This window comes from Oryctolagus cuniculus, chromosome X (genome assembly GCF_964237555.1).
Source record: "Oryctolagus cuniculus chromosome X, mOryCun1.1, whole genome shotgun sequence".
Lineage (NCBI taxonomy): Eukaryota > Metazoa > Chordata > Mammalia > Lagomorpha > Leporidae > Oryctolagus > Oryctolagus cuniculus.
The window spans coordinates 112,436,276-112,456,822 of record NC_091453.1 but is presented as its reverse complement, the minus strand read 5'-3'; the positions used below and the strand labels follow the sequence as shown (position 1 = coordinate 112,456,822).

Sequence of the window (20,547 nt, the reverse complement as noted above, 5' to 3'; positions counted from 1 at the left end):
ATTTATAGCTGCCCAATTCCTACAGCTCTCTTAGAATTCCTGGTTGAAAAAAAAAAAGAATTCCCACTTGAAAACTTACTTGCTCTTGCTTATTCCTAATGGAAGTAATTGCCACTTAAAACTGTAAAATATGCCTCCATATGTCTATTGGAAGGCCCTAATCTTTTTCTCATACTCTACTCCATTTTCAAGGGTCCTCATTCTTTTTAGCTTCCCTTCCCCCACAGGATCTCTTTTTTATTTTTATACCATGTTTCCTCACATATCATTTGTATTCATGGGCTCCAAATAAGACATGGTCTGTCATTCCCCAAATGAAAATTTATATTCCAAAATATTTAAATAAAATCAGATTTCTGTTGATCTCTTACTGCATCAGGCCAAAAATGGTCAGATTAATTTTTACCAAGTTTGTGTTAGGGTATGCTTGTGAAAATTTGACTTAAATATAGACTATATGAGAACACTGGGCCTGAACCCCCAGGCCTGATGGAACTAGGAGCAGGCAGATAATGTAGAGCCCAGTGGAATGTTTATTGCTACAGAAAGCCCTGCACCTGAGCACATACAATGCACTATAAAAGTTTTTCTGCATGCCCCCCACCCACCTTATCAGGGTCCAGATGGTGCTCTGCACCTCTCCTAACAAGCAGCTTAAGAAGGGACTCTGCCTGCTGCTCAAATGGAATGAAGTCTGGTTTCAAACACCCTGTCCTCTGTCCTGGTAGGCTCAACCCCCACTCTCCACGACACCCCCCCCCCACTCCGCTGCCCCACTCTGTCCTCCTAGAATAAAGTCTTCTCTACTTTAACTAGCTGTCTCCTCTCCTTCTTTGAACCTTAAAATCCTAAAAGCTAACAATGGTGCTGAAACCTGGGATGAAGGCAGACTCAGGTGACCAGTCCACTGCTGACTTCCCTCCTTACTGTCATTTCTAAGTACGTCTCCCCTCCAGTACCCTCCTTAAAGTGACTCAAGGGGCCTGGAAGTATGACACCTCTCCAGAACTCCCCAGATAAGGTAAGAACTGCCTTCACCTCTTACCCTCTCACTCCCTGCTTACGCTTGCTATCTTCTGTTGGATCTCTCCTCTACATCCAACACTGGACCTGATTTTCAGCCCGTTGGACTGGTAAAAGTTGGCCCCTGTTGGCCAGCGCTGCGGCTCAATAGGCTAATCCTCTGCCTTGCGGCACCGGCACACTGGGTTCTAGTCCCGGTCAGGGCACCGCATTCTGTCCTGGTTGCCCCTCTTCCAGGCCAGCTCTCTGCTGGTGGCCCAGGAGTGCAGTGGAGGATGGCCCAAGTGCTTGGGCCCTGCACCCCATGGGAGACCAGGAGAAACACCTGGCTCCTGGCTTCGGATCAGTGCGGTGCGCCAGCCGCTGGCCATGGCGGCCATTGGAGGGTGAGCCAACAGCAAAGGAAGACCTTTCTCTCTGTCTCTCTCTCTCACTGTCCACTCTGCCTGTCAAAAAAAAAAAAAAAAAGTTGGCCCCTGTCTCCCCAAAGCACAGTGGGGCAGACTGGCCATTGTCACCTGCCTCTGGGACTTTGGCCCCATTCCCCCTTCCCTTTTAAAAGTTCCAGGAACAAGAGGAGACCTCTTGGAGGTCTAACGTGGGAGGGACTTGTCCCACTTTTGGGCGGGGACACCTGTCTGGAAAAGTCTGGACCACTCTTACTCTTCTCCAGGAGAAGAGCTTGGTTATGTGGGGCTCCTTAAGAGGATGCTGTGAGTGAGCGACCCTCCAACTTTCCGGCCTCATTCAACCAGATCCAGGGGCTCTGAAATTCCTCACATTCCGTCTGACTCCTCTCTGGCCTATTACGAAACCTGTGCACCACGGGCCTAAGAAGGGAGATAAGGCCAAAATAACGAATTTTCCGCTCTACTAAAGCGTGGCCTAAGTAAGAATTGGACAGTTGTTCTAAATGGCTAAAACAAATGGCTAAAATTCGGCACTTTTGACCTCCATATTCTCCATGATCTTGATAACTTTACACAGAGAAATGACAATTGGCCTGAGGTTCCCTATGTCCAGGCATATCTCTTTCTCCATTACCGTCCTTCATTCTGTCACCTATCAGCTTCTTCTCCTTAGGAATCTCTCTCTTTCTCTTTCTACATCCAGAGGGGGTGCCCATCGGCTCTGATGGATGCCCTCCCCCATTAAACCCTGTCATTTCACACTGCTATTCTATCTCACATCTAAATCCTCAATTGCACAAAGACAAAACCTCTGTTCCAGCCATCTCCAGTAATATATTTGGCAGAGCTAGTCAAGAAAAAACTCAAGAACAGTGGTAAGTTCTGAGCAACTTCCCTCCGAAGAATGCTTTATGCCTAGCTGCCTTCTACCACTTCCCCTACCTTGTCTAGTGGCAGCCAAAATCTCATTGCCGATATTTCATGGAGACAGAGGCTTGCCCACTCTCAGCCTAGCCACCTTGGCATCTCCCTGCCTTGCTCTCTCTTTCCACCAAAGTCTCTTTGCTCCACTCATGCAAGAGGAATATCTTACAGGAGACCTAGGTCAACTTACTCTCTCAAACTCTCTAACTAGGCCCTCTTGACCTTGGCTTGTCTGATCTGCCCAAATCTGTTCATTACCCCATTGCCTTCATCTCAAATGTAAAATGATTAACTTAGGCTGTGCTTATATAAAATTCTGATGCTTTATGTGTTGGGGTTAATCACTGTTGATGGAGCATGGTTTCAGAGCAGACTCATCTCCCATGGCTTTATATAGACAAAGCTTTTCCTGCATGTTGCATGATAGTAAAGGGTAATGGGGGGGGGGGTTAGGCGGTGGCACTGTGGTGCAGCGGGTTAATGCCCTGGCTTGAACTGCTGCCATCCCATATGGGTGCTGGTTCTAGTCCCAGCTGCTCCTCTTATGATCTAGCTCTCTGCTGTGGCCTGGGATAGCAGTAGAAGATGGCCCAATTCCTTGGGCCCCTGCACCTGCATGGGGGACCCAGAAGAAGCTTCTGGCTCCTGGCTTCGGATCAGATCAGCTCCAGCCATTGCGGCCATCTGGGAAGTCAAGACCTCTACCTCTCTCTGTAACTCTGTATTTCAAATAAATAAAATAATCTTTAAAAAAAAAGGTAATGGGGTCACTCTCTCCCACATTCCCAGCTTCTGACTGTAGGACAGGGAGCTGGCTAAGCCTACCCAACAACCATTTCCATCCTTGTTCGCAATCCTGTCCTATCCTCTCTTTGGACAGCCAATGCCAGTTTTGTTTTTTTGTTTTTTGACAGGCAGAGTGGACAGTGAGAGAGAGAGAGAGAGAGAGAGAGAGAGAGAGAAAGGTCTTCTTTTGCCATTGGTTCACCCTCCAATGGCCGCCGCAGCCGGCGCGCTGCGGCCGGCGCACCACGCTGATCCGATGGCAGGAGCCAGGTGCTTCTCCTGGTCTCCCATGGGGTGCAGGGCCCAAGGACTTGGGCCATCCTCCACTGCACTCCCGGGCCACAGCAGAGGGCTGGCCTGGAAGAGGGGCAACCGGGACAGAATACGGCGCCCCGACCGGGAGTAGAACCTGGGGTGCCGGCGCCGCAAGGCGGAGGATTAGCCTAGTGAGCCGTGGTGCCGGCCTCATCCAATGCCAGTTTTTAAAAAAGGGTTACAGATACTTTTAGTCCTGCCTAAAACTGCCAGCCACTTTTCCAGCTTAGAAAATCAACCCTCAGCCCCAAACACAAAAACCATTACCCTAATAAATGGTTCAAAGTGACTGACATGTTTGAGCCTATCTGGAAGGACTAACAGCTATTTTTATGTGGTGATCTGCCATCAAGGAGACCCAGCTAGGCCACTCCACCCCCAAAATAGCCCCTGTTTTTGATACAAAAAGCCAGGGCATCAAATAAACAGCTGCTATGACAGAGGCTGGCTTCCAAGGAAGCCTCCATCCACTGTCAAAATACCTGGTCACTGGAAGTGAGACTGCCCCAAGGGTCCAAGGACCCCCAGGATCAGAATCACAAAGCCTGCTGGCCCCTATTCAGCCTTGCATCGCTGTTGAGGGGATGGCCCAGGGTCCTTATTGGCATTACAGGCAGGACCATACATTTCTTTCTTTTTTTAAATCACATTTATTTATTTATTTTTGACAGGCAGAGTGGACAGTGAGAGAGAGAGACAGAGAGAAAGGTCTTCCTTTTGCCATTGGTTCACCCTCCAATGGCTGCTGCAGCCGGTGCACCGCGCTGATCCAATGGCAGGAGCCAGGTGCTTCTCCTGGTCTCCCATGGGGTGCAGGGCCCAAGCACTTGGGCCATCCTCCACTGCCCTCCCTGGCCACAGCAGAGAGCTGGACTGGAAGAGGGGCAACGGGGACAGAATCCGGTGCCCCAGCCAGGACCAGAACCCAGTGTGCCGGCTCCGCAAGGCAGAGGATTAGCCTAGTAAGCCGCGGCGCCAGCCTAGGACCATACATTTCTGTACCCTCCTATTACTAACTAGGTAGCTATTAGCCTATGTGTGCAAGAGTGGCTGAAGGAAAAAAATGGGAATTCTGTGTGGTTAAATGATAACAGTCTTGCCTTTGTTCATAACCTTGTCAAGGAGAGTTCCAACCCTCTCGCTGGAGGCAGCCTAAGAAAATCTCTCCCACCCTGCACCAACGGGGCAATTAGGAGCAAAAATTACAAATCATGTCCAACAATCTTGTTGATTAAGTCCCAACTTTCTCCCAGGGGCAGTTTAGGGTAGACTTTCCCCACCTTAGATGAATGGGGCTATTGAGTCCATTGTAAAGTCCTGGGAGAAACTTCAGGAATTCTAGCCCCAGGAAGCCCTCCACCCAGCAATGTCCCAGACAGGGAGTGGATAAAGAAAAATGAAGGGCCCATACACCCCGCTAAAAATCTTGCTTAAAGCTCTCTCTCGGGCTGGCGCTGTGACGTAGTGGGCTAAGCTCCCGCCTGCGGTGCTGGAATCCCATATGGACACCGGTTCAGGTCCCGGCTGCTCCTCTTCCTATCCAGCTCTCTGCTATGGCCTGGGGAAGCAGTGGAAGATGGCCCAAGTGCTTGGGCCCTGCACCCGCATGGGAGACCCAGAAGAAGCTCCTGGCTCCTAGCTTTGGATCGGCTCAGCTCCAGCCATTGCAGCCATCTAGGGAGTGAACCAGTGGATGAAAGACCTCTCTCTCTGTCTCTCCCTCTCTCTGTAACTCCAATCTCTCAAATAAATGAAAAAAAAAATCTTTTAAAAAAAAGATTTCTCTCCATTAAACCCACAATTCAAAACCACTGCAACCCAGTTGAGTGCGCCTTATTGGGTCACTTTAAATACCATAGCTGCTAAACTGTCAGGCTCCACTACCCAGATTGATTTCTCCAGGTTAAAACTTGCCCTGGGGCTGTGACATAGTGAGGCAGTGACTGCAGTGCTGGCAACCCATATGGGCACCTGTTCGAATATGCAGGAGATGGCCCAAGTTCTTGGGCCCCCTGCACCCTGGCTTTGGATTGGCCCAGCTCTGGCTATTGCCAGGCATTTGGAGAGTGGTCCAGCAGATGGAAGACCTCTATTTGTCTGTCTCGCCCTCTCTCTTTCTATAACTCTGCCTTTCAAATGAATAAATAAATCAAACACACACACACACACACACACACAACTTACCCTGACCCGGGAAGATAATTGGGGTAATGCCCTGAAGAGGTGGCCCATGATTACAAACCGTGATACCCACATCTCTCCATCTCTTCGCTTCACTGCTATTCCAGAAGGCTCTGAAGGGATGACTGACTGCTCGCGACCACGAGACCCCTTACCCCATATCTAATCTTGGACAGTCCTAGGATCTTGTCCTAACCACTCTCAAAGCTGCCACCCTGATAGCCAATCCAAATAAAACTTTCCACTTTCCTATGGGACTGTTTCCTCCGGGGTGACTTCATTGTGTATATTCCTGAGTGCCTTTGCCCCTGGTTAGGCCAGTCTACTTATTTTGTGCCTTAACACCCAAAGATGATTTTCCTGCTGCTTCTCCTAACCACTGCCCTGCCTCCCGCCTGTTCGATCCCCATGCTGCACATCACTTAGAATGTACACTCAGTCTCCCTTCTCACTTTTAAATAACACAAATACCAATCTCCCAAAGAGTTTGCTGGCTATAGCTTACGCTGCAGTCCCTGCCCTAGTCTGCCTGGGTTAAAACCACAGCATATCGTTTGCTGAGACAGAAAAGGGAGCAGCATTTTCAGACGTACCAAAAATTTTCGTACAACCCAAGTGTTCTGGGTAAAACGGTGGCGAAGAAAGGCGACCCTAGTTCTTTGTCTCGCGTGAAAGAATTTCCACGCAAGCAAAACAAGATTTATTTAAGTCAGAACTTCCTGCTGCAGCAGCCAGGAGGGGGCCTCCAAGAGAAGCAGATCCAAGAAACCAGTGAAGTGAAGTGTTTTAAGCACAATTTGGGGGAAAAAAGGAAAAAACAAAACAGAACAGCAGCTAACAATCAGTCAGAGGGTGGGGACAAAATTCATCAAAAGGCCATATTTGCAATCCTGTCCGTCCTGTCTAGCTCAATCCAGATAAAACAAACAAACAGAAAAACATCAGAAGAGTGGGATCCATAACTTCTTTCTGTTTTCATGATAAACTGAAAACTGAGAAGGGCAGAATCACTACTTCCTTGCTATTCTCATGATAAAACTGGAAACAGAAGGAACGGGTTGGCACTTTTGTCTTGCTAAAGGCAGCTTTTAAGGAGAAGCAGGCATTGGAATTCGGCACTTTCATCTTGCAGACCGCAACTTTCGTAACTTTCGGTGGGGGGAAGCAAGCATATTGCACCATCTTCAGGCAATTTTCCCTTTTGCCCCTTCCGACCAACAGGGACGCTCTAACTGCCTGTTAGTCCGTCTGCCTCCACACACAAGCAGCGGGCCATCGGACTTTTCAAGGACTATATGTGGAGTATCACGAAATTCCCTTGTCTCAAAAACCCTGCCCTTGGCCAGTTTCTACTAACACATCACTCCTAGCCAAGACCCCTTTTTGCTTCGCAAAGGCGACATTACCCTGGGAGATCTCTCTCCTGAAGTATCTAGAATAATGATCAAGATTGCTGGCCTTTCAAACCAGCAGGCTCACTGGGTTAATTACCATGTCTCCCCTCCTCCCCACTCTGCCCCAGGCTAAAGACAAATTCACACAACCTGTCTTTTCTCAAGGTCTCCCACCCGCCCTGTGCCTAACCTCTAGTTCTGTGTAAGCCTTCTTTCTATAAATCATCAGAAGCAACCCAAATTAACCACAAGAATACCTTAACCTCTCACAGGCAGGCACGATCAACATCTGGGAGAATGAACTAAAAGAACGTTGCTTTTATATGAATCAATCTGGTCGTGGTTGGTCGAGGTGCTGCTCATTAGCTGAGCACCCAGAATTCAACAATGGACATCTGACTCTTGAGACATTGGTTCCAAAACTCCCGCTACCCTGGCTTGTGTCCCTTCTCACTCCTTGGAACAATTTTTTCTTCTTGTTTATCTAGGGCAATGCACCTTTCAGCTATTGAAATGGACCCATGTCGACAATATCCTGCTAAAAGGCGCTCAATTCCAGCCCCCACTCCAGTGATGCTGGCACCGGGAGAGAGAGAAACCACTCCCCTAACTATGCCCCCTCTCAGCCGGAAGTAGCCATGGAGACTGTCATTGTCCCCATTCCGTTTCTCCCTCTCCCAGGGCTCTTGTCTATATAATACCAAAAGGCTTTTCTCTCTCTCTCTCTCTCTCTCTCTGGTTCTCTCGTTCTCTCTTTCATTAAAATGCTGGATTTGTGAGAACACTGAGCCTGAACCCCCAGGCCTGATGAAACTGGGAGCAGGTAGATAATGTAAAGGCTAGTGGAATGTTTATTGCGCCAGAAAGCTCTGCACCTGAGGACATTCCAAACTGCTAAGACAATGCATTGTAAGAGCCTTTAGCACTAACTCCACCCCCAATACCCCTTATCAGGGTCCCCGTGGTGCTCTGCACCTCCCCCAACAAGCAAACAATGAAACCAAGTTTCAAAGCCCCTGCCTTCTGTCCAGGCAGACTGAAACCTCACTCTCTTTACCTCTACCCACTCTGTCTCCCTTAAAATAAAGTCTTCTCTACTTTAGCCTCCTCTCCTCCTTTGAGCCCTAAAATCCTAAAACCTAACAGACTATACAGGGGCTGGTGCTGTGGTGTAGTAGGTAAAGCCGCCACCCGCAACACCAGCATCCCTTATGGGCACTGGTTAGATTCCTGGCTGCTCCACTTATCCAGCTCCCTGCTAATGGGCCTGGGAAAGCAGTAGAAGATGGCCCACATACTTGGGCCCCTGCACCCACATGGGAGACCTGGAAGAAGCTCCTGGCTACTGGCTTCCGTCCAGCCCAGCCCTGGCTGTTGTGGCCATTTGGGGATTGAACCAACAGATGGAAGATCTCTCTCCCTCTCTGTATTTCTGCCTTTCAAATAAATAAATCTTTAAAAAAATTTTTTTAAATCATACATTCTAAGAAAAATAAAATAGTTTATATACAAATGTCTTAAAAGGAGAACCATTTTAATTTGGCAAATAACTGTCTTCAGATTGAGTACACTTTTAACACTCAGGAGGCTCCAACTCCCTAACAGCTCTCAAACTGCTGATATATTTGAATATTTTTTCAACACTAGCCCAAATTTCACAGCACAGGCAAAACACCCCAGCTTAGTTATTGATGTCTCTTCATAAAACCATTTACTTAATTTGGAAATAAGTGTTTTTTAGAGTTTATCAACTCTTGGTTTTGGAATATAAAAAGAATATGCTGGGGCCAGCACTGTGGCATAGTGGGTAAAGCCACTGCCTGTAGTGTGGCATCCCATATGGGCGCCGGTTCTAGTCCTGGCTGCTCCACTACTGATCCAGCTCTCTGCTATGGCCTGGGAAAGCAGTGGAAGATGGCCCAAGTGCTTGGGCCCCTGCACCCATGTGGGAGACCTTGAAGAAGCTCCTGGCTGTTGGCTTTGGATCGGCACAGCTCTGGCCGTTGCAGCCAGCTGGGGAGTGAACCAGTGGATGGAAGACCTCTCTCTGCCTCTGCCTCTGCCTTTCAAGCAAATAAATAAATCTTTTTTCAAAAAAATGCTGAGTTTGGTATGTTGTTAGGAAACTTGCCATTAATTAATTCAAAATATATGGACTGGAGGCCAGCAATGTGGCTAAGCTTCCACCCACAGCTCTGGCATCCCATATGGGCACTGGTTCCCGTCCTGGATGCTCTTCTTCCCCTCCAGCTCTCTGCTTATGGCCTGGAAAAGCAGAGGAAAATGGCCCAAGTGCTTGGGCCCCTGCACCCACATAGGAGACACAAATGAAGCTCCTGGCTCCTGGCTTCTGCCTGGCCCAGCCCCGGCCATTGTGGCCAGTTAGGGAGTGAACCAGCAGATGGAAGACCTCTCTCTCTCTCTCTGTAACTTTGCCTCTCAAATTAACATACACACACACATATATACATACACACACGCATGAACCATTTAAGTATATTTCCATTCCTTTTCCTATAATTCTGCACTTCCTCCTCTCCTATCCTAATAGACTTCCACAAATGGATATTTTAAGTTTCATTTCCATTCCTATTACTTATTTCCTCTTGTCCACTGTAGTTAAACCATGTACTAAATATATAACAGTAGTATTTTAAAAGGAAGAAGAGCATAGCTTGGTGAGGTAGCACTGAGAAGTGGGATTCAGGCCTGTGAGAGTTTAACAAAAAATTCTGTTCTCACTGTCTTATTACTGAGTAAGTAGGTCACTTTCTACATATTTAACCAAAAATAACCCCCACAAAGAAGCTGGACATCAAAGATCATACACTTCCGCATGTATTTTTACTGCTCTAAGTAGAGCTAACGTGCAGCAACTTATTCATATATCAACTTGTACATGTGACAATGGGACAGGGGTTGAGATTCAGTAAAACACTTGATGGCTGACTCATTCTAAGTATTTCTTCATTCACTCATTTATTCCCACCTTGTTTCAGGAAGCATTTAAGGCAACTAGCTTGGTAAATTAATTTATAAAAGGAAAATCGTAATAGCTGACTAAATTGGAATCAAATGTCTAAATTCACATTTATGTAAGAGTACTTCATAAAGTCATAGAAATGTGGAATTAAAAGATAAGTTTATTTGGGTGCAAACAAAATTTGAGATCCATGGATAATTTTTCCATAATATATGTTTTTCATGAACTTTTTAAAGATTCTTATACAATACTTCATAATTTTCAAAAATATCTTTATAAACATTTCTATTTGGGTAAAAGGTAAGGACTCTAGTAACTTATCAAATACATTCTAAATAAATAAATTCTATCAAAACAATTTTTGTGTAACACTTGATTTTAAATACTTTACAAAAATAACTTAAAGTTATATTTATTTCTTCTGGTAAATAAAAATACCTTTTCTTTTTATTGGTCCAAGGATACTTGGTCTAACAATGTTGGTGGGGTTGTGACTGCTTCTAAAATAAAATCATTATGATCATTACCAGAAAAATGGTGAAGAAAATCAGCAATTACTATTTCATTATCATAGATCTAAGGGCATATGCTAACAGAAGAATCTGTATAGTACATAATATATTATATCATTTTATTGCTTTTCTCTAAATATGGGTAAAAACAGAATGCCTCAGAAACAAACTGCCTTCTAATTCACAGGGATTTGGAATTTTGAATCCTACATTCTAGAAAGACCTGCAGTCCTGGCTGGGACTTGCTTTGACTCAAGGTGAGAATTAGGGATGCAGTTGTTTAAAGTTCTAGAGTTAGCTCTGATCCTATCAATATGCTTGGTCACAGGGAGATTATGGCCATTCAATTACTTAACTCATTATAGATTCTTAGTTAATTGATTTATTTCAGTACATAAAATGATAAGTCCAAACAACTGAAATTTTAATTTTGCTGAACAGAAATCACTTCTTTGGTTGTCATAGAACCTAGAGCTGTAATTTTTTTAAGTTCCTAAGATTCTTACTTTCTTATTTCCATTCTTACTCTTATTTTCTTATAACAAACTTATTATTCTTATTTTCATATAACAAACTTACATTGCATTTTGTTGCGAAGGGCTGGGACTAGGACTTGGAGGAAAACCGGCGCAACTCACAGAAGTTCGTAACGATGGAGAAAAGCATTGCTGAAACCAAATTGGAACAGAAGCTTTAAAACCACTACTTTTCTCAGAAACCAAATCAGTAGTTTCCTAGGGCACAGGGGCTGATGTGGAGGGATACTGAGTGGAAAAGAATCATGAGGAAATTGTTTATAATATGAGAACTGCTCTATATCTTGAATATGACTACAGTATGGAAGTATGCATAATTACCAAAATTCATCTAATATGTGCTTAAAAGTTGGTGACTTTTACTATACATAAATAAACTGACAGAATCAGACATAATACAGCAAAAATCTAGTCCCCAAAAGCTCTGGTTAAGTATGCTTTGTAAATATTTCATGGGACACAGACTTTTAGGTATTCCTTTCTTACCTTCTCGATTCCCTGGCTGGGAGAAACCACTGGAAGTACCGAGATAAGATCAATGCACTTCAGAGAGAGTGGTTTTTCTAAATCGTTGTCATTCTGTAGAAGCAGAAACCATATATAATTGTAGCATCAATTGCTTACTAAACAAATACTTAGTGAGATATTTGTTGCAGAAGTAAGGGAGTCTGTCCCACTAAGTCACTGGCCATAGGAAACCCAAGGTCCACATCAACAATTTAGGGCATGCTTTGCCTTTGGGGGAAGAGAGCCATATGATAACTGAAGGGCTTCTCTAGCATCCCCAGAAAAACTCAGAATATGAGTTCTCATTTTTCAAACGATATATACTATACATCCGAAGGGTACTTCAAAAAATTCATAAAAATGGAATTAAAAGATAAGTTTATTTTAGAACAAAAATTTTTTAAATCCATTTATATGAAAGATCCTCAAAAAGTTCACTAAAAATTTAAATTATTAAAAAAACTGAGTGCATTTCAAAAGTTTTGCACCAAAAAAACTTATTTTTAATTCTATTTTCCATGAACTTTTTGAAGTATGCTCATATACACAAACCCTAAATTTAAGTTTTTCTTCTGGGATTTGCCTTGTACTTAACCACAACTATGTCCAGGAAAGAACTTTTAAAAGGCTTTGGCTCACTTGGCTAATCCTCCGCCTGCAGCACCGGCACCCTGGGTTCTAGTCCTAGTCGGGGCACCAGATTCTGTCCCGGTTGCTCCTCTTCCAGGCCAGCTCTCTGCTGTGGCTCGGGAGTACAGTGGAGGATGGCCCAAGTGCTTGGGCCCTGCACCCCATGGGAGACCAGGAGAAGCACCTGGCTCCTGGCTTCGGATCAGCGTGATGGGCCGGCTGCAGCAGCCATTGGAGGGTAAACCAACGGTAAAAGAAGACCTTTCTCTCTGTCTCTCTCTCTCACTGTCTATAACTCTCTCTCTCTCTCTCTCTCACTGCCTAACTCTGTCTGGCAAAAAAAAAAGGCTTTGGCTAGAAGTAAAATAGAAATGGGACAAGAGGGAAATTACATCTATGAAAAATGTTTATACATGCTATGTGAACAAATCCAGAAACTCACAATGAATGATTTTAAAATCTGTTCTTTTCCAAAATGCAAGCCAAATTAAACTTGTATATTACTTGTCCCCTTTTTCCTAGCACACTCACAGATTCTCTTAGAAAAACATCTAGGGGGCTGGCGCTATGGCGCAGTGGGTTAAAGCCCTGGCCTGAAGCACCAGCATCCCATGTGGGCGCCGGTTCTAGTCCCGGCTGCTCCTCTTCCCATCCAGCTCTCTGCTATGGCCTGAGAAAGCAGTGGAAGATGGCCCAAGTCTTTGGGCCCCTGCACCCACGTGGGAGACCTGGAGGAAGCTCCTGGCTCCTGGCTTCAGATTGGTGCAGCTCTGGGGAGTGAACCAGCAGATGGAAGACCTCTCTGTCTACCTCTCTCTGTAACTCTGTATTTCAAATAAATAAAATAAATCTTAAAAAAAAAAAGTAAAACACCTAAATAAGTAAAGCTGGGCTAGTTAAGGGACTCCAACAGCGCACCTATGAATTGTATTAGCACCAAAGAAGGAAAAGTGATCGGCTCTTAAAGTTAAACACTCCATTCTTCAGGACCTACTCCAAAATCAATACTCAAAGGAAAAAAAGATGCCATTACTAATGATCTATTTCCTTATCAAATAACTCCCAAATCTGAGACCCGACATCAATCAGATCCTTCCAACTGAAATTCCCGCTCAATTCTTATTCTGCAATGGCCAATGAAAATAATGCTACACACCACTGAACTACCACAATCAAGAAACCATAATGTATCCAGAGACATTAAATATGTTAGTAAGGGATATAACTAAGTTCTAAATATGTTTAAATTAGAGGTCATCTATTAAAATGTTGCTGGGAATGTGTTAAAGGGAATGTATGTGTTAGACATAAAACTGCACTGTTTTTCCAGTAAAGCCATTGTCTTTGGTTTAAAACTCTAACATATAGTTAATAAGTTGTGTAGAGAGGAGTAAAATCATTTACTGTCTTGTCATATAAGTATTTTAAGCACAAATGAATGTTCTTTTAGTTCAAATAGGACAGAGAGGCTGCTTTACAACAACCATAGTTTTCTATCAAGCAACTACTTACTTTTAATCCCACTTTCGAACAATGATAATTATTTTTATGGGTAAATCTTAAGAGCAATAAAAAGCAATCACAAATTATGTAACATGTACAATTTTAGTATTAAAATGGGAACCTATATTTCTAGAAATTACAGTGGAACTAAGTAATCCCAGGTACTATAAATCAGTAAAAATTTGAAATTTTCTACAAAATTGAAGTGTTAATACCATACCAGGTTCAAACATTTTTCCCAAGATTGGCTTATCTGTATTGCAGTTTGTACTTCCCTGTAAAACAAAAGAAATCAGTATTGCAGTTTGTTTATCTGCAAGAAAAGATATAACTGCATATAAAAATTATCAGAATCATAATTCAAAGTATAGTACTCACTGTTCATGCAGTGTCTCTCGATCTATTAAATCCATGCTTTCCTCCTGAAAGATGGGAAAAGTGAGAATAAACTGAATATATCCAGCTGCTATGGTTTTACAATGTGTCATTTGGGTTGAAAGCTTCAAAATTTCATTTGGACACATGTTTATTATTATTCACTGGGCTATAGAAGAGTTAGAGTATATGCAAACCTCTAAACAAGTGTCTACTTCTCTATTCATCATTGTACAAATTCCCACATCAAAGATCTGTATCATTCATCATTAAAGTACCACAGATTTGCAGGAATCAATTAGAGGAAAAACTTTCTTCATTCAAAAGAGAAGCATCGAACATTCAAAATTAGACAATTTTCCCTGATAAACCTTGAAGATAAATAATTTTCCCTGCAATGAACACTGATATTAACAAATGCTACTAATAGTCCAAAACAAACTAAATGTCTATTGATATGAGTCTGCTTAACTAAATGATGAGACAAACATTCTTTTAAAAAATGTGAGAAAAATGCATTCTATTTATGTAAAATTGTAAAAGATGGTTACTCATAAGAATGCTCACCAAAAAGTTAACAGTGGTTATGAACATGTATAGTGAGATTTGAAGTAACTTGTTGTTTCTTTGTAACTCTATTATTTGACTTTTCAATAATATGCAAGTATCATTTTCAGTTATTTTTAAAAATAACTCACATATATAAAGACATCCTGTGTTTATAGATAAAAACATTTAAAATTATTAAGATGACAATTCTACCCCAAGTGAACTATAGATGCAATACAAGTATTATCAAAATCCCAATGGCATTTTTGTGCAAAGATTGAAAAACCTGTACTAAAATTTATATGGAATATCAAGGGATTCTGAGTAGCCAAAGCAATCTTGTAAAGAAGAGTCAAATTGAAAGACCCACACTTGATCTCAAAACTTTTTACAAAGCTTCAGTAATCAAGGTAATATTTGTTGTAAGATGTGTATAACCTATTGTCAACTTTGTAGTCTTAAAGTGTTTAGCTATCAAGCTGGATTCCTTAGTGGACTAAATCTTTTGTCACTGAAGTGTTTTGAGATATACCTTGGTATATAAAAGAAAAATATTTGTTAAAATGACTTGAGTTCCACCTTGTAGGACCCACTTTTAAAACTTTCCCCTGTAGTTACCTATCCTGCATGTACTCCTCTAAGAAATACTGAAACAATTTGATGGGAGGAACTCTCCACAAGGCTCCACGAGGCTTGTTTTTCAAAGAGTATTGTTTAGGGGAACAAAATTATAAACCTACTTCAGTGTGTTGTAAAGCTGTTCAAAGAATAACTCAGCAAGGCTTGTGAAAGGAAATGTGGTCCCCAAGTTATCCTGCTTTAAAAGGTTGTAACAAATACAGATAAGCTGAAAAGAAAAGGAAAAAAAAGTATGTACTGGCACAAGAACAGACATAAAGACCAACGGAAAAGAATAAAGAACCCAAAAATAAATCTTCACGTATATGGTCAAATGATTTTTGACAAGAATGTCAAGGTCATTCAACTGAGAGAGGACAGTCTTTTCAACAAATGATGATGTTAGGAAAACTAACATCATTTCCATATGCAAAGGAATGAAGTGGAACTCTCTCTTACATCATGTGCAAAAAATTAATTCTAAATGGATCAAAGATCTAAACTCAAGTGTTAATACCATGAAAGTCTTTGAAGAAAATATTGTTATGTTTTCATGACACTGGGTTTGACAATGATTTCTTGGATATGGCACCAAAAGCACAGCCAACAGAGAAACAGATAAATCAATCTTCAGCAAAATTTAAAAAAAAATCATACATCAAAAGAGAAAGTCAAGAGAATTAAAAGACAACTAGAGAATTGGAGAAGATATTTGCAAATTATATATCTGATAAAGGATTATTATCTAGCATATAAAAAGAATTCCTACAACTCAACAACAGCAACAAATAATCCAGTTAAATATGAGCAAGGCCTAGAGTGATAAAAATTTAAAAAGTGCAGGGTGGGAAGTGGGGTTGGGGCCACGATATGGCCTCTCCATTACAAAATAAAGCCCTGGATATCCTCAAAAAATGAGCAAAGTCTTTTTTTTATTTCTAAAATTTTTTGATTAGCTTGTAATATTTGTACACCTATATGGGGCACAGGGCAATACTTCAATAGCATAAACTGATCAAAGAAGACAATCAAAATCTCCATCTCCCCTTCTTACCTTTGTGTTTGGAGACTATGAGCTACTCTCATTCAGTTCTTTCTTTAGTATATAATACATTATCGTGACCCACAGTCATCTCATTAGTATGTGGAACTCTAGAAGCTGTTACTTCTCCTAGTTATGTTTTAGTACTCTTTATCCAACCTCCCTCTATTCCTCCTCTCCCATCCTTTCCAGATTCTAGCAATCTCTATTCTAAATTCAGATCAATTTTTTTTGACTTCCACATATGAAAGAGAATATGTGGTATTTGTCTTTCTGTGTCTGGCTAATTTCATTGACTATAACGGTCTCCCCTTCTACTCATTTTGCTGCAAATGCAAAGGTCTTGAATAGACATTTCTCATTTTAAAAATTTTTATTTATTGGGGTTGGTGTTGTGGTGCAGTGGGTTAAGCCTCCGCCTGTGACAACAGCATCCCATATGTAGGCACCAGTTCGAGTCCTGGCTACTCCACTTGCAATCCAGCTCCCTTCTTATGCACCTGGAAAAGCAACAGAAGATGGCGCAAGTGCTTGGGCCCCTGCCACCCACATGGGAGACCCAGAAGAAGTTCCTGGTTCTTGGCTGTGGCCTGGCCCAGCACTGACCATTGCAGCCATTTGGGGAGTGAACCAGCAGATGAAAGATCTCTCCCCACCCCCTCAACCTTGGTAACTCTGCCTTTCAAATAAATAAATAAATCTTAAAAAGTTTTTTATTTATTTGTCTTAATTCATTTGAAAGTCAGAGAGGCAGAAGACAGACTGATAGGTATCTTCCATCTACAAGTTCACTCCCCAAATGCCTGCAATAGCCAGGGCTGGGCCAGGCCAAAAGCAGAAGTCAAGAACTCAATCTGAGTCTTCAGTGGGGAATCCTAGTGTGTGAGCCATCACCTGCTGCCTCCCGGGATGTGCATTAGCAGGAAGCTGGAATCAGAAGTTGAACCCAGGCACCCCAATATGGGTTGCCAAGTACCAACCCCAGATAGACATTTTTCTAAAGAAGATATACAAATGACCAAAAAGCACATCAAAAGATGCTAAAACAAGAAAAAAAAAGGGTCAATATCCACATAATTTTTAGGGGTAAAGAGTAGTAGGCTGAGGAAAGTTGCTGCAGTTGATCATTTAAAGTAAGCATTCAATTTTTTAATATACAAGGTAGAAATGGAATTAGTAAATTACTAATTTCTGTTCTCTTAAGAAGACTATCCTTGAAATATTTTAGCTATTGAATGCCTACACAGTGCTCAGTAAATGCTTGTTGATAGCATGAAACAATTTGTAAACTAAGATCAATTGAAATTTCCTGTAAAGCAAGTTAGGCTATTCCCTTAAAGAGCTGTTCTTCATAAAAGAGACTAGGTACTTACTGGGTTCCACAGAAAACTCAAAAAGATCATAGAAATCTAATTTCAGTACTTTACTACGTTAGAAAATGATGATAAGATCCATAAGATAGACTTACAGTGAAAGCTGGTCAACAGGAAAAAAAAAACTTACACACACAGATGCTATCCAAATTGTGTCTATCATATTCATGATCCGGACTCTAGCTGGTGTACTCCCTTGTAAATAGCTCATTTCATAAGGTTCCTTGCATCTGTGTCTAACCCCAATTTAATCTGTATAGTCCAGGTAAGATAAAGAGATAAAAGTAGTGTATGTTATCAAAGTTCACATTTGTGAAGATATGAGTACAAGAGCTACTTGAAGTAGCACAAAAGAACAGTTTTTATTGATTTAAGAAACCAGAGAGAAAGTTAAGCTCTTACTGAGTAACAATGCGTTTACATCCTATTTAATAAGTCAGGAAATAAATGTCAAGTCATATAAGCGAATGGTGTGAACAAATTGTTATGGGTTAAGAGGGATCCCCAAATTCATATGCTGAAGTCCTAGCTCCCAGCGCCTCAGAATGTGACACGATTGGAGATAGGTCTTTGCAAAGGTAATCAAGTTAGGATGAGGTCATGAGGGTGGGCCCTGATCCAATATGACTGATAACATATAAAAAAGGTAAATTTGGAGTTTGACACATACACAGAGAGAACACCATGCAAACATGAAGACAGCCATTTATAAGCCAACAGGGAAAGGCCGGGAACAGATCCTTCCCTCACCGCTGTCAGAGGGAAGCAACCCTGCCAACGCTTTGATTTCAGATGTCTAGCCCCCAGAACTAAGAGACTAAATAGTTCTCTTGTTTAATCCATCCAGTTTGAGGTACTTTGTTGTGGTGACCTGAACAAACTCATATACAAACTATTTCTGCTGGGCACTCATGTTTAGCGCTTTGGAATATATAGATAATCAGAAACTGAATGCTTGCAAATCTCTTGAAATGCAAGCTCAACTGCTATTAAATAAGGAAAATTACACAAAAAGAATAATTCCTGAATATTTAGGAAGAATTATTGTGTGTTTAGAAAATTAACTTCCAGCTTGAAGCTCTCAATCTCTTTAATACCTAGAAATTTCCTAATGACCACAGTCAAGAACTTGCCCATTAATTGCTGAACAGGAAAGATGCAACTTAAAGTACATGCTTACTTAATTGGTGATCCAGAACCTAACACTGATTTGAGGCCGTGTGCTTATTTCAAGATAAAAGCAAATTTAATCAAATCAGTTTACGGGAGACACAGGGAATAGAAAAAAAAAAAACACATGGAAGCAGAATCCAAAATGGGGGACATTCTATAGGACAAATGGCCTAGTTTCTTTGAATCTGTAAAAAAGGCACTTTTTGAGAATCAGGAATAATTAAATTTGGACTTAGAAAACATTAAGGAATAACTTCATCTGTTATATTAAATGTTGGCATTGTGATTATGGGAAAAAAAAGCCTTCTCAGATTTATAAACTGGGGTATTTACCTGAAAGCACTCTGCCCTCCAAAATAAAAGGAGGAAGATGAAAAATGATGAACAAAATGTAAATTGTTAGAGCTGGATGTTGGTACATGGAGATTCTATTTTCATATATATTTAAATTTCCATTTAAAGAGGGGCTTTTTTAATGCTGATACCAGGCACTACGCATATATTAATTTCTTTCATCTTTACAACAATCCTATGAGTAACTACTCTTATTTCCTCCATTTAACTGAAAAATGAAATATTATTAGTGTTGTTAAAATGAAAGTGTAGAGTGTAATTGAGAGAGAATCAGACATTTCTGTTTTGCGCTTATAGACAATTAAGTTCAGTAGCAAAAAGTAAGTCAGAGTTAAAGAACACATGTAAAGAAATATGCAACTTAAGATATCAGACCATTAAACTGCTAAAAATAAGTCTCAATTTCCCATTCAATTAGTACCCAAATGAAAAGTTAATGTTATTTTTGTTTTACTGTTTCATTCATTTTCTACTTCTGTTTCATCTTAAATGTTTATAATATAATACAATATAATAATATAAATGTTTATATATAATACTCTGTCATTATGAAAATAAGTTGCTTTATAACATATTACTAAGCAGTTAAATTTGTCTTTATTTCAAGCTTCAAGAACAAAAAGCAATACATGAATATTTCAAATATTTGATTTAATTTAGAAAAACCAAAGAAACAAATTGCACAAAGCAGAGGCACAGGAGGTTAAGCCACCACTTGCAATATATGCATCCCATATTGGGGCACTGGTTTAAGTTCCAAATGCTTGGCTTCCAATCCAGCTCCTTATTTTTTTTTTAACTTTTATTTAATGAATATAGATTTCCAAAGTACAGCTTATGGATTACATTGCCCCCCCCCCCAATGACTTCCCTCCCACCTGCAACCCTCCCCTTTCCCACTCTCTCTCCCCTTCCATTCATATCAAGATTCATTTTCAATTTTCTATATATACAGAAGATCAGTTTAGTATACATTAAGTAAAGATTTCAACAGTTTGCACCCATATAGAAACACAAAGTGAAAAATACTGTTTGAGTACTCGTTATAGCATTAAATCTCAATGTACAGCACACTAAGGACAGAGATCCTACATGAGGAGTAAGTGCACAGTGACTCCTGTTGTTGACTTTACCAATTGACACTCCTGTTTATGGCATCAGTAATCTCCCTATGCTCCAGTCATGAGTTTCCAAGGCTATGGAAGCCTTTTGAGTTCACCGACTCTTATCTTATTTAGACAAGGTCATAGTCAAAGTGGAAGTTCTCTCCTCCCTTCAGAGAAAGGTACCTCCTTCTTTGAAGACCTGTTCTTTCCACTGGGATCTCACTCACAGAGATCTTTCATTTAGGTCCTTTTT

At 41.4% G+C, this 20,547-nt stretch overlaps 1 protein-coding gene across 2 annotated transcripts in view; it reads right to left on the bottom strand.

Annotated features, from left to right (window-relative positions):
• The window catches only part of PABIR3 (PABIR family member 3), a 73,861-nt gene that overhangs the window by 24,760 nt on the left and 28,554 nt on the right, over nucleotides 1-20,547 (bottom strand). The window contains exons 5-9 of one of the 2 annotated variants that reach the window (XM_008273232.4): nucleotides 14,083-14,126; nucleotides 13,925-13,979; nucleotides 11,551-11,643; nucleotides 11,108-11,196; nucleotides 10,455-10,516 (exon numbers count right to left, since the gene is read on the bottom strand). In XM_008273232.4, coding sequence (XP_008271454.1) covers nucleotides 10,455-10,516; nucleotides 11,108-11,196; nucleotides 11,551-11,643; nucleotides 13,925-13,979; nucleotides 14,083-14,126 — 343 coding nt within the window. The remainder of the gene's footprint in view (nucleotides 1-10,454; nucleotides 10,517-11,107; nucleotides 11,197-11,550; nucleotides 11,644-13,924; nucleotides 13,980-14,082; nucleotides 14,127-20,547) is intronic. The other variant, XM_051827567.2, reaches the window with a different exon arrangement.